At 41.2% G+C, this 14,076-nt stretch overlaps 1 protein-coding gene across 3 annotated transcripts in view; it reads right to left on the reverse strand.

Annotated features, from left to right (window-relative positions):
• Positions 1–799: 799 nt before the first annotated feature.
• The window catches only part of limk1a (LIM domain kinase 1a), a 29,626-nt gene continuing 16,349 nt past the window's right edge, over positions 800–14,076 (reverse strand). For 2 of the 3 annotated variants that reach the window (XM_037267934.1, XM_037267935.1), the window contains 13 exons: positions 8,281–8,390; positions 6,906–7,121; positions 6,643–6,748; positions 6,147–6,367; positions 5,613–5,799; positions 5,287–5,373; positions 4,117–4,248; positions 3,929–3,988; positions 3,653–3,718; positions 3,200–3,368; positions 3,038–3,093; positions 2,284–2,441; positions 800–2,116 (listed from right to left, as the gene is read on the reverse strand). In XM_037267934.1, coding sequence (XP_037123829.1) covers positions 1,948–2,116; positions 2,284–2,441; positions 3,038–3,093; positions 3,200–3,368; positions 3,653–3,718; positions 3,929–3,988; positions 4,117–4,248; positions 5,287–5,373; positions 5,613–5,799; positions 6,147–6,367; positions 6,643–6,748; positions 6,906–7,121; positions 8,281–8,390 — 1,737 coding nt within the window. In that variant the 3' untranslated portion in view covers positions 800–1,947. Of the gene's footprint in view, positions 2,117–2,283; positions 2,442–3,037; positions 3,094–3,199; positions 3,369–3,652; positions 3,719–3,928; positions 3,989–4,116; positions 4,249–5,286; positions 5,374–5,612; positions 5,800–6,146; positions 6,368–6,642; positions 6,749–6,905; positions 7,122–8,280; positions 8,391–11,534; positions 11,787–14,076 lie in introns of those variants that run through there. The other variant, XM_037267936.1, reaches the window with a different exon arrangement.

Consider the following 14,076-nt stretch of genomic DNA (forward strand, 5'->3'; position numbering starts at 1 on the left):
GAGGATAGATTTTCCTGTACGTTAACATATTAAAAGGCTCAATCAGTGTCTTGCATCATTTAATCAACCTGAACCGACATTATTTCCTTATTATCACAAGTAGCCCAAAGAAGGAAATAAAAAAACATGGCTTTAACCAGCCATTTGGTAAATATAGTGCAAATGAAAATCCATACAAAAGATTTCAGTGGTTTCCATATATTTATATATAAAACAGATGCTGTTTTGTTTACTATCTATTTAAAAATGTTCTTTAACATCACAATATTCAGGCTTAGAAGGCAAACCAACTAATAGCAATTGTACCATGCAGCTTGTGTGAACATAAGCCAGAAATTAAACATTTGAGTTTACAGCCAAGAGATTTAAAAGGTGCAAGTGAGATTTTTTTGGGGGGAAGCGATCATTTCCAAGTGGTGCCATTGTGCACATCACTGCAATTGACATGAGTAAAGACACACAATATAAAGTGATATTTACAGACAGAATGTACATGTAAACAATAAATAAATGAACAACATAAAGATATACTGGATACAGTATACATTACTATTTTCCATCCATCCATCTTCTATACCGCTTGTCCCTACGGGGGTGCTGGAGCCTATCCCAGCAGTCATCGGGCAGTAGGCGGGGGACACCCTGAACTGGTTGCCAGCCAATCGCAGGGCACACAGAGACGAACAACCATCCGCACTTGCACCTAGGGACAATTTGGAGTGCTCTTGCACCTAGGGACAATTTGGAGTGCTCAATCGACCTACCATCATGTTTTTGGGATGAAGGAGGAAACCAGAGTGCCCGGAGAAAACCCACACAGGCACGGGGAGAACATGCAAACTCCACACAGGGAGGGCGGGAGGTGGAATCGAACCTGCACCTTCCTAACTGAGGCGAACGTGCTAACCAGTGCGCCACCTATCACTATTTTTGCGATTCAAAATTTGAAGGGTGTTTGAATGATATTCCACATGGTTAGGAGGAAAAGCTTCGATGCAGTTAACTCTGAAGGAGCAGTCAACCAAAAACTGAAATACACATTGCAACAGCTCAAGAAATCAAATGGAGAGCAGTGGAGTAACAATCATCTATCAAATGCCGACACCCATAAACTGCAGTCAAAACCTTCCAATCTCCATAATTGTAACTAAAGTTGAGCCAGCCAATACAAATATGGCAATGATGCAAATACGTATAGAAAATATGTCTTTACATGTACAATATTTAACACATTTACAATGTTGCCATCTATGTACACTTTGAACATTAGAATACTGAGGATGCCACATTACCAGGGAGGGAGTAGAGATGCTAAAGACTATAACTCAATTTAGCCATAATCATGTGTGAGTGTATGTGTGTGTGTGTGTGTATGTGTGTGCGCGTATGTGTGTACCTCAGAGTTGAATCAGTGCTACACAATCAGCATTAACAGTTCTGGGACATGATGAATAAGAATGAAGCCAAAATGTACAGCCATGCACTCTCTAGTCAACGATAGAGGAAATTTGAAATTCAACTGGGTTTGTACACGTTATGTGACAAACAGGACATGCGACTAAATCAAGGTAGCAATGCTTCCTGTAGAGGTCCAAACTTGCTGCTTAAGTCACATCATTATCTTCTCTAGTAACTGCAAATGTAAATCTACATTATGCAAAGGGTGGAGCTATGAATTGAAGATGGATGCTGATTGCATACGTCATGCTCTACATGAGCATCCGGCTTGTCAGAGTGACAATCTCTCCACTGGACTTAAGACTATGTGCGCTCGTCTTGAACAAGTGGCTTTTCAGATGCACGCTTGTGCCCCTGAGTCTACTTGCCAGGCCTGAGCCAAGCTGTACGTATTGCATCTGCTTGGGGCGCGGCCCGAGTTACAAGACACGATTCCGTCGCCGCAGGGGGCAGACCGTCACTTGGACCCTTCTCCTGTCCCATCACGCTTTACTCTCGCTCATCAGGGTGGATGTGCAGGCCGTTCTCGGACCGAGTGATGCTGTTGTTCTCCCAGAATGCCTTGTGCAGCTGTTCCACTTCAGACACGAGCGGCAGGGCCATGTCCAAGTGCATCTTCAGATTTTCCAACCATTCCTCCAGTTTGGAAAAAGCCGGGCTATGGAGAAAGATTGGCAACACTGAATAAGAACGTCAATTGTGTTATCAAATCGGTTACGTCGCGTTTAGTTTCAACTAATACCAGCGGATGAGCTTAATTTCACACCTAAAGAGAGGAAGGCATCACATTTTGTCTAAAATGTCCCGTTCCATGTGTTATCTGACCGTTTATCAGCGTCGAGGTCACAGCACACAGCAGCAATGGGGAAGAAGGCCGTGGGACAATCGGGAGGACAGTAGTGCTCAAGGAAGCCCGAAACGTTCAGTCCAAAGTCCACCGCCCTGGGGAGGTAGTCTGGGTCAGCGTTGACCCTGCCAATGATCTGAAAGGCCACACAAAAAATAAGAGTGCGCATAAACGAAGGAATTCTGCCCTTCTGCAGCTGTGCGCAAATAAAACCTCCAGACCAAAGCTGATTGTTTCCAGCAGACCATGGCGGCATTTTGCCTTCCTGGCAGTAACCAACCACATGAGACAACTTTCAGCGTTGATGTAATACTGTCCCCTTTGGTCATATTCTGGAGTCTTTGAGCAACTCATCTGTGCCCAGATGAGGTTAATGGAGTGTGGCCAAGGAAAAAAAAAACACACACTAGTTGCATCACTAGCAAATAGTTTTGAGGGAGTGTGGCCAGGGAAAAAAAACACACGAGTTGCATCACTAGGAAATAGTTTTGAGTTCTTTGGAACTTTTATAAAAAGTTTTCTCAAACACGGCTGAATGATGAACAAATACGCATTGGGATTCTAGAGAACTTGACTGTGAGCTCGACTAGGTAGAAAATAGACAACTGTTTGGCCCTCAAATAGATTTACATGTAGAAACATTGAATCCCTGATCTGTATTAAAAATAAAATACATATCAGAATTGCCTCCCCTACTTTTAATGCACAACACAACAATGGAGGATAACTCACCTCGCATAGCATAATACCGAATGAGAAGATGTCCACCCTCTCATCGTAACTCTTTCCTGTGAAAGCAAAAGAACAAATCAGATTAAGTTCAGAGTAATTATTTGTCATGTATTTTTATACTATTCCTCAATAAAATGCCAACATGTTTCTCTTCATTCATACCATGGATCATTTCAGGTGCCATCCAGTAAGGGTTCCCCACCACGGTGTACCTCTTCCTGCGATCGGGCCTCTTCAGACCCGGCAGTTTACCCTGCGAAAACTTCTCTTCGTGTTTGTCATCCACCATGAGTCGGGCCAATCCAAAGTCTGCCACCACCACCGTGTTGTTCTTCACAAAGACATAAAAAATTTCCTCTATTCAGTCTTTACTAATGAATCTTAGATCAAATAAATAACTATAAAAAAATCCACAGAAATTGCAGCATATTCAACTACAATCTGCTCTTTGAGATTTACTTCGTAGTTACCTACTCTCTGATTAAAATAAACTTGAAGAGTGCATTGTAAGAAGTGCAGTTTGTGTGAACAAAGCTCAGCGTTGTTTTTTCAAGTGACAGATCCACTATGTTGAATGTGCAAAGAAAACATGTCCTTGAAGACAACAGTTCTTACCTCCCGGACAAGACAGTTGTGAGAGTTCAGGTCTCGGTGGATGATGTTCATGGAATGCAGATATGACTACATGACAGACAAGAAAACAAATGTTTGTAGTGTTAGTTTAAAAAAAAAAAAACTGGAGCAAGGGAACAAAAGTGCCTTGTTTCACTTCAAGAGGCCAACATTGTGACAACAGGAATTCAAGTCATGCGTGACATTGATCATTGTGCGAATGGCAAGCCAAATACACAACAAACACTGAGCTAATCCAAATGGAATTCATGAACTCACCATGCCCGCAGCTATGTCCTTGGCAAAACTGACCCTCTGGTTCCAAGGGTAGTTGCTATCCTGAGAGAGATAAGAGATATTGATGTTAACATTGGACAAAATTATATAGATATAAACCTTTATTTGGACTGACTATTGTATAAAAATAAAAATTAAAAAAAGACCAGAGTCACATAAATTCCTCTTACCATTTTCTTTATGATTTCCCTCAAGGTGCCACCCTTGATGTACTCTGCTATGAAATTCAGTCGCTTGTCTTTGTAGAGGACGCCGATGAATTTGAGCACATTGGGGTGATCCAAGCAACGCATCACCTTCACCTGATGAGACAATACATGACGACAGTTTTATAACTTGCGAGTCAACAGCAGAGAATTTACAACGCCGTCTCACATACAGTAACTGCTTGGTAGTCAGTTTTAGAGTTTAGGGCTGTTTCCCAAACTAATGTTACCAGAATAGAAACTTCTTAGTTGTGCTGTCATGATGAGTGAAGCTTTTCTTTTTTTAGTTTGTTTCGTAGTCTATTCTACTCATGTATGTGTATAAAAACATTTCTTCCCGAGTGTTATTGCCTCTTGTAAGGGAATTGTTCCTCCACTATAAATGCTGCCCCGCCCTTAAACAATGTTTCAAGGAAATCAGTAGCTTCAATGTTGTCATGTGCAAAAATAACCTTATAATTATTACAATAGTCCATGCAAATTCTTGAGAGCATGACTTCACCATATCAATGAATGAAACGGTAGAAATCATATGACTCAGTGTAATTAAAGCTAAAAAGGGAACAATTTCAATGCATATAAAAATACTTTATGATGTCATCATTTATTACAAACATCTTAAACTAGTTCTAATCTGTAGTTAATTGTGTAAAAACATGACTTTATATATTATATATTTACTATGTTATATTTTTATTACATAGATGTATAAAACATGTTTCAACCCATAAAGGTTTTTTTCTGCCTCTAGATGGCACTACTTACTTTAGTCCGTCTTCAATGAAGACTTGTGGTGACGCTGCATCCAAGCAGCCTATTTCAAGCACTTCAGGATATTATTCTAAGGAGGTTCCATCCTCTGTTCCTTGGCACTAAACCACCATCATCAACATGTGAACCCCAGAGGACACCACCTACTGTCATCATGAGGGCTGGACCGTATCGCCAAATACTTTTGAGGTCATTCTCTCATCACTTGATCCACCCAAAGGAACACCTTAGTGCAATATTGTGATCATTGCACAAAGGCGTTCCTTTTAAAATATTCCTTTTACACCCAGAGGTGAAGACAAACCTCATTCATCTGCTGTACATTTAAAAATGAAAGGAGGATATCCTCCCTCAATCACTCACCTCTTTCAGGAATGTTCTCTGCGTTTCATCATCGAAGCGAATCAGCTCTTTCATAACCATGACCTCTCCTGTCTCCCTGTGGGTCACCTGGAGTCAAGAGCAACTGGAATTAATCCTCAACAGGAGGCAATTCATAAGTTCACCATACTGCTTGTGCCTATTAGAGGTGCGGGTGAACGAGAGCCAATTCCAGCTGACATTGAACGAGGACCAACACCCTGCTGAGATTCCAACCCAGAACCTATCGACTATGAGGCTTGCATCATCACCTTCATCTCTCAAACACAGTTATGTGCTCCACTTAAATGTAATAGCATCAAATGTACCTTGATGGCTTGTCCAAAGCAGCCCTTCCCGAGCACTTCTCCGTGGATGAGGTCAGAGGGGCGAAAGATGCGGTGCGTCCGGTTGGAGACGACTCGGAGCGACTCGGAGCGGTTGATGTCGTTCCTCGGCGAGATGGGGGACGCAGCTTTGCTGGAGCCGGGCGACTTTTCGATGCTATAACTCCGCCTGGAAAAATTGATGCAGCATTTTATGTTAGACATTTTTATGAGGGTTGCTAAAGAACATACACTTAACAGCAACGACCCATGAGAGCTAAGACAAAAGCTGTATTGAATTTTTTTTTTGAATGTGAAAAATTACAGTGCACATTATAAAGGAATAAGTAATTATACAATTACAGTACTTATTGCATTGTAAAAAAGTTATAGAACAGCAAAAACATTCCTTAAGCTTAAAAGTGGGTGGTGCAAACAAACAACAGTAAATTTAGTGCAAACTTTTCACACACTTTTTGCCAATTCAACCATCGACAAATTACTGGGAATAAGAAAACAAAGTTAGTAACATCTTACGTGACAAGGCGTGATTTCAAATTGCTCATGTCAGGGATGGGGGATTGTGTGATAGGCAGGATGGGTAAGATGGGGCTGGGCCCCGCAGACAGTGGCAGGGAAAGTGGGCCATCCACCTGCTCCCCAGACTCTGAAGAGCTCCCGTCTTGCACCCGACTGTGAGGGTCGTGTTCGATGGTGAGCTGCAGCAGCCGGCTCGTTTCCTGAATGAGCAGGTCGATCTGAGAAATATCACAATGAAAGGTCAATCTAACGTCATGATAAAAGTAATCGTGGAGAAATGCTTTTACATACTTTTTTTAAGTGTTACCATTATTTGTTTTCATAATTCCATAAATGTATGATTATGATAATCTTTTTAACCACAAGTACAATTAGAGGCACATCAAATGCTTAAATGAGCTGCGTTTGGCTCACAAAATTATGCATCAAATGCAGCAGGCAATCCCTAAGTGGGATAATGAATAAATTGGCTTGCGGGCTGTGTGGCAAATACCTCATCCAGAGGAACGTTGTGAATGGGGGTTCCATTGATTTCTAGGATCCTGTCTCCCACATGGATGGAATTTTTGACATCTGGACTAAAGCAATCAGCATCCACCCTGGGGAGGAGGAATAAAACACTTTCACAACAAAGGAAGATTACTCACACTTACGATTAAATACAATCTTTCATCTCTTGTCCGGAAATATGTCTTCTTCATTGCATCATTTATTGACCTCCTTTTTGTTCTCAAAAACTTGGGCTTGCATACTCACTGAGAAACCCTGACGGTGGGTCCGAGTTCAGGACTGCAGCCTTCATTGGGGCTGAGCGGCTGGTCGATAGCCACCGAGAAGCCCCTCCCCCGTCGCCCGTTAGTACCCTCGGCGGAGGCGGGGATCGACACCAGCGTGACCGTGTGAGGGATCCGCGAGCATGGCGAGTCCGGCAGCGACACGGGGGTGACGATAGTCTCGTAGTAACAGTGTCCACTGGAGCGAGGGCAGAGAAGCATTGAGAGGTACAGAATTCTTAATCATGATTGACTCAGTGACCTCAAACTGCAGAGAACACCACACCTGTATCTTTTTTTTTTTTTAAACATCATTTCCTCTTAAGAATGAAGACCAAACACTGGTTGTTGCTGTGTCTTGTCGAACAATAAGTTCTCACTGAAACCACTGCACAAGGTTTCTTTTTTTCAAACCAAAGCTAGAGAGGCCACATAACCCCACAGCTCACCCAGCTAACAGTAAGCACTATTTGACACACATACTGAAATGCTCCAAGGCATATTAAAGATTTGGTCAAACTGCAAGCCCAATTACTGCCACATCCAAACAGTGTCCAGATGACTCATGCAGATTGGTTTGAGTTTCAAAACATCACTAAGCACCCAAAACATGAAAATGAAAGGTTTCTACAGTGTCTTTAATAGATTTTACGACTTCATGTGGCTTCAGACAGTCTTTGGAAGTGTTCCTGATTTGAGCGTGATTAAAAAGTGTGCACTCAAGCTGCAATTATACAGCTCATGAAAAATTCTATTTAATTTCTTTTTGGTCGACTGCTTCATATTTGTGGTTTTGGGTGCACTTCAAAAGGCTTAGATATTTTATTTCATTTTTTTTTTTTTATTTTAGTTTGCAATAGCAGCAACTAAAATAAATTCTGGGCCACAACCCACACCAGAAGTTGCATTGCAAGACTTTAGCGGCCACAATCACCACTTCAATACAAAGACATGCAATTAGGACTGCAACTAACGATTCTTTTAGTCATCAATGAAACTGTAGACTCGTCTTTTTAGATTCATTGCTGAATTGGATGATAAAACATGTTTTTATTTGTCCCCTTTTTCTAAACAGGACCATTTTATCTTGCACTGCCATTTGCTGTCGACTGAAAATGACATGACAGTTAATACCTGAGCCCTTTGGCACTGTAATGTCATTTTCAGTCAACACCAATTGGTAGTACAAGACAAAGTGGCCGGCCCCTGAGACGTATAGGGCAGTCATCGCCAGCCAACTGCAGAGCACATGTAGACAAATGACCAACCAGAGACATTATTTGAACCCTGAATTTCTGAATTGCGAGGCAGACTTCCTTCTGCCAAAATAAAAACACTTGTCAAAAGTCATTGCTCACCAGTAGAGTTTGGATCGCTCCACCAGAGCATACGTGTCTCCATCACCGATGAATGTTCGGCAATTCAGACAGGTGAAGCATTCAGGGTGATACTTTTGCTCCCCTGCAACCTGTGAGAGAGAAAAACAAAAATGCACTGTGAAGCGGGTATAGCCATGTCCAAGGAAGCAAAACAAGGCCTGTGAGTGGTGTGAGAAGTAGGGCAAGGTTTGGTAGATTACATTTGCTGCTGCCAGATCTCTTCTTGAGCTTAGGGCGGTTGTGCAAAAAGCAAAAGAATTGAGTTAGAGCCAAAAACAGAGGCAGCAATGAGCATTATAAATGAACCAGGTCCCTCTGCAGATTTCATTTGTTCATACAAATGACATTAACTCACTAACTGTATCAGATAAATCACAAGACCTACAACATATATGTTATACTCAAATTTGAAGCTGTTTTGTTCCAGACTAAACACACACGCTTGTGACATTGATTAAGTGAACATCAACACCACATGTCATTTCTAAAGAGTCCCTTTTAAAAAGTCAAACTGAAACAAAATGAAATGGAGAAATCCGAGACAAAGAAGAGGAAACATGGGCAGCATCGTTCCAAGTAGAATCAATTAAATCAATGTCCAAAGCCACATGCCTCCTGCCCCACCCTCTGGGGAGAAGAGCACTGACAACAAAAACACACGCAGAGATGACAGGAGCATATAGATGATTTTGGAGGTCATAGTAAAAAAAGACCTAAATTGGCTTGAATGAAAGATTTATTATGATTTGATGAGAAATGTTAACATAGGGGCCATAAACAGTTATGACATGATTTGACATTTATTGCATGCAAACACCATCTCAAACAATTAAGGAGGAAAGAAGAAGCAGTATAAACAAATCATATAAAATAAATACATTATTTAGGACCCGTGAAGTCAAAATCATTTATTACTGGATAACTAATTCAATGAGGAGTTCAGGAAATGAATGTAATGTCGTCAGTGCGGTGTCTCTGTTGTGATGGAAACATGACCCGTGTGTGTGTGTGTGTGTGTGTGTGTGTGTGTGTGTGTGTGTGTGTGTACGCCGCCAAATGGGAAACAGGAAGAAGACAGGACAGCTGGACAGGGATGAAAAGGGTGTGCGGCTCTGCACAACATGACACCGCAGCTGCCATTTGCTTAAACACACACACACGCAAACACATACGCACACAAGCATACACACAAAAAACACATACGACAGACGACAGCTGTGGTCGTCATGGGGAGGAAATGCATCCACCCCAAGGTGGCAATTATAAAGGTGGAAGATATTAATGCTTGAGAGATTTGTGAGGAGAATGCTTGTGTCAACCATGTGACTAAATGAGATCGTCTGACGTCTGTGATCAGGCTGTTGTATTTTATCAACTGTGTATGATCTCATCATGGTTTGGAGTGTGTGACTGAGTGTGTCTGAGAAACATACGGCCTTGTGGCGCCATCTTTTTAGAGAGCAAATGTATCCCCACAAAAGAAACCAGAACTGTTTGGTGGCTTCAGGGGAAAGTTTATTATTTTGCAACATTCTCTACTTTAATGGCTGCGGGGGCTCACAGCACAAAATGATGTCATTGTTTTACTTTCCCTATTGCCAACATATTCAGGCCCTCAAAGGGCAGCACGTCTTGAGTTTGTGCTTAGCGTTAAGTTTATAATTTTTTATCAAAAGAAGTTTTACTTTTTGAAATGTAGGTCAGTGGCAGACAGGCATTCTACCTTGCTGCATTACACAAAATGGCTAAAGTGACAAGCAATTGACTTGAATGTGCTCACTGCTCATTCTTCTCTTATAAACATCTGACTTCATTCTCACAATAACATTTACTATGATATCACGATGGCAAAATTGGCAAAGATGAAGTCACACCTTCAAGTTTGTTTGTTTTAACATGTGTGACTTTTTGCTTGCCTCTGAAATGCGCACAGACACAATTTTGAGCCAATCTTAAAGTTTGTTTGTTTTAACATGTGACCTTTGCTTGCCTCTGAAATGCGCACAGACACAATTTTGAGCCAATCTGTGTAATTTATGTCCAATTCCAAACGGGAAAAACATGTGGGTATTACAATCTCAAAAGATGCTTGACATCTGGCCAAATGCTGAATATTCACTGGGTGATGATTGCTTGTCTGGACAAAGAGCTTGGTACCGAGGTCAAGCATTTGGGGTTGGAAACCACTATTAAAAACACACACAACAAAAGACTGTAACAGACAATAAACACGTAAGCACACACGATTTATGAACAACATTTTAGAACCATTAAGATAGTCTGGTTTAGTATGGAACACATTGACCTCATCAACTATGGACACAATGTTTTTCAATGGGTTTGCCAAATTAAACGCAGATTTGGCTCTGCTTAAACTGCTTGTAATAAACTTGACCACAACACCAAACGAGTCCTTAACACATCCATGGGCCCACAGCTTCAATGTCATAATTCTATTTTGACAACAAAGCCAAAACAAGTCATTTCTATCGGTTACAGATACTTCCCTCACAGTTCACTCAAATGTGTCAAAACCATTTCCTGTGTAAAAAACCCAAATATAACCAAGATCAGGCCTCTATATCAGAAGTGATGTTGCACTTCAGAGTTGCAGAAGACATTATTTAGGGAAATACAATTAGGAAGAGAGCCACTGAGAAGACAGTAGGCTACATTGATGCACAGAGTGGAAACCCCCTTCTACCGTACGTACATACAGGCCTGGCTTTTAAGACCCTGCTAATGTATTTAGTCCTTTCCATCTATAACTGTAGAAATCACACCCACTGTGGCACTAAGGATTTATGGTCCAGAAATGCAGAGATTAAACATGACAACTTAAGAATGATCAAACAATCAGGACATCCATTTTCTCTAAGAAATAGTGCCGATGTGCCATGGCTCATCAGTTTTAAATGAAGAAAAAGCCATGAGCGCCTCTCAGAAAAGAGGAGAGCTTTGGAATTACGCAGCATTAAAGTGACCCATATTGAAATGACACATATTCCGCTGCTATGGACTCTCGGCTTTAAATTTAAAAGGGAGTAGAAGATGGAGGAAAGTGACCCACATTGAAATGACACATATTCCGCTGCTATCGGCTTTAAATTTAAAAGGGAGGATAAAATGGAGGAAAGTGCACGCAGCAGCCGGCAAAGCATGTCAACCAATTGCCTTCTCCCGGCTCATGCATACTACGCATCATCCGCATCAGCATCCGTACTCCCACTCACCTTCTTGTCCCTTTTCCACAGCCGAAGACAGCAGAAGCTCCAGAAAAACAGGTCACCCACCATGTCGGCCACCATAAGCTGGCGCCTCTGTTCTGTTCTAGTACATTCTAAAGAGAACAGGCGGCCTCAGTACACAAAACATACACACGAGCAGGCAGCGGTCACAGCGGCAGAACGCTGAAGCTGCACTGGGAGGGCGGGGAGGTGAGCAAACCCATGCCTCTGCAGCTGAGCTCATCTCTCTTGTCGGCCCTCCTCCACCAAACCCTCCCAGCTCGCCTACTTTAGCTATGACTTCATCACTTACTGCTTGGTCCCGCCCACTCTTGCACACGCGCCGGCCGGCAGTTTCACCCCCCCCACACTCTTGTGTCATCAGCAAATGCCTATTCTTTCTTTCAAATCTCCCACGTCGGCACATTTTAACCCCAACAGAGTGACTTAACATGTTGAAATGGAAAAAGAAAAATAATAATTTTGGGGGGATTTGCCCCAGCAAACTAAATCATATTACCATCTAGTCTTATTTCATTATGACAACCAAATTCGAAGGTTGAAATGATCTACAATTAGGTTGACCCTCACGCTAATATTTTGTAATGTACAATTACTGTTTCCATATACTGTTTACATTGGAATATTATTACATTTTGTATTATTTTCACTCTCTGGTCACTGATGATTGCTTACAAGAAATTGCCATAATAATTGAAACATCGAATGAGTAATCAAGTCTTGAAGCAATTGAGGCAAATGGAGTTCAATGAAGTATTTGGTGCTGTTCATTCAGTTGCACAGTCTAAATTTTATTTCACAACAACATGTCAGCTATGGGAAACTACATCCACACAGACCTCCAGTATGAACTATGGAGTTCATAACTTTCCAAATTTCATAACTTTTCCAAGACAACGTGATATACAGTATTATTTGTATATGCATTAAATATGTACTGTATTTAGCTTGACACTCTAACAGCTCTATTTAGTAAGTTGTTACAAACGCAAAATATATGTTTGGATGTAGTATTGCTCTGAAGGCAGTTCACACACACAGACACCGTTCTTGTATTTAGAAAAGTACAATAAAGAAGAAGTATAAGAAAAGGAAGTCCCCTCCGCCCACACAAAATAAAACAGGGGCCAGAGAAATTCACCAAATGAGCAAACAAAGCAAAGAGAGCAAGTCACAGTGTTGATGGACTGTAGCCATGCTGTGGACAAGCATGTGATACACAACGTGTGAGCTTTGTTAATCTTATTAACACTGTCCTAACTTTCTCTTCCAATCTCTATCACACCGCTGTGTCACTCCTTCGTCAGAGCAGCATCTCACTTGTCCTTGTCGTCTCAGTGTGCTGACCCGCCCCCTTGTATTATGCATGGGCTCAAGGCCATCTCAGTGGTGAGGTATTAATAGGCGGCCAGACATGTGCGTGCTAAGAATTCATAAATAAGTTACTATCGATGCTATGGGGGATGGCTCACAAAATTAGAAATTCAAAAATTTTTTATTTAAAAAGTTTTAGAGAGGATATATTTTGGTAACTACACTTTTATTGTATACCATGCCTCCGCTCCTGCAAAAAAATTAATCCACATCAACTACAGCAACAACACTCACATGGCTCATGTGCTATCGCCTCAAAGTGAAAAAGTGAGCACAGCTACATTGAGATTTGCTGGTTGCACTGCTAAGTGTGACATACTTGTTTCCTCAATGAACATGTCAATGCAGTAGTGGAGATTATTCACATTTGCTGATGAGTCCATGCGCCACAATGGGGCTTATCAAATCTTCCAGATAAGATCGGGACCGCAAAACATTTCAAGGGTAAAACCCATCTCCCAAAATAGAATACATGATTGTCACAAATTCGTCACAAATTCTTGCGGAAAGGGGAACTTCTTAAAAGCATCTGAGTCATTTACTAATTTTACAATATTTTCATGTGGTCCTGGCTTGGAAATGAGGTTTTAACATTGGCTCAATTATCTTCTTTAGAGGTCAAAAGAGGAACCAGCCTCGACACAATTCAGGGTGTGAAACTCTCGACGCTAAAATAAGCACCCAATTTTATTGACAAGACATTAGTGTTTTCATTTGTGCTTAGCATTTACCCATTTATGATATTATAGGTTTTGAGTTTAAGTGTTGTTTTTGGGCTTGTCAACAATGGTGAAACAGTGCTGCACTTCAGTAGCATTTGTGTTCAGAACGTTTGTCCAGTAAAATTTTTATTTAATTTGTCACAAAAGTAACTGCATTAGCTAACAAAGTTTTTATTCATATGTCAATAGTGAGTATTGAAATGCCAGTTGTATACAGGAGGACTAGAAATAGTCGAACTGCAGGCCTGCCATACATATTGGGGTTCACAAAAACACAATTCTTCATCAGTTACCATTTTTTAACAATGAAGAACAGATACTTCATGTCTCCATGTCGTCAGACATCACAAAAACAATCTTATGAAACACAAACCCACGTCACACCCACAGAAGGTCACTAACCAGTTACATCCCACATCTGGGACTTTCCA

Source organism: Syngnathus acus, chromosome 13 (assembly GCF_901709675.1).
Source record: "Syngnathus acus chromosome 13, fSynAcu1.2, whole genome shotgun sequence".
NCBI lineage: Eukaryota > Metazoa > Chordata > Actinopteri > Syngnathiformes > Syngnathidae > Syngnathus > Syngnathus acus.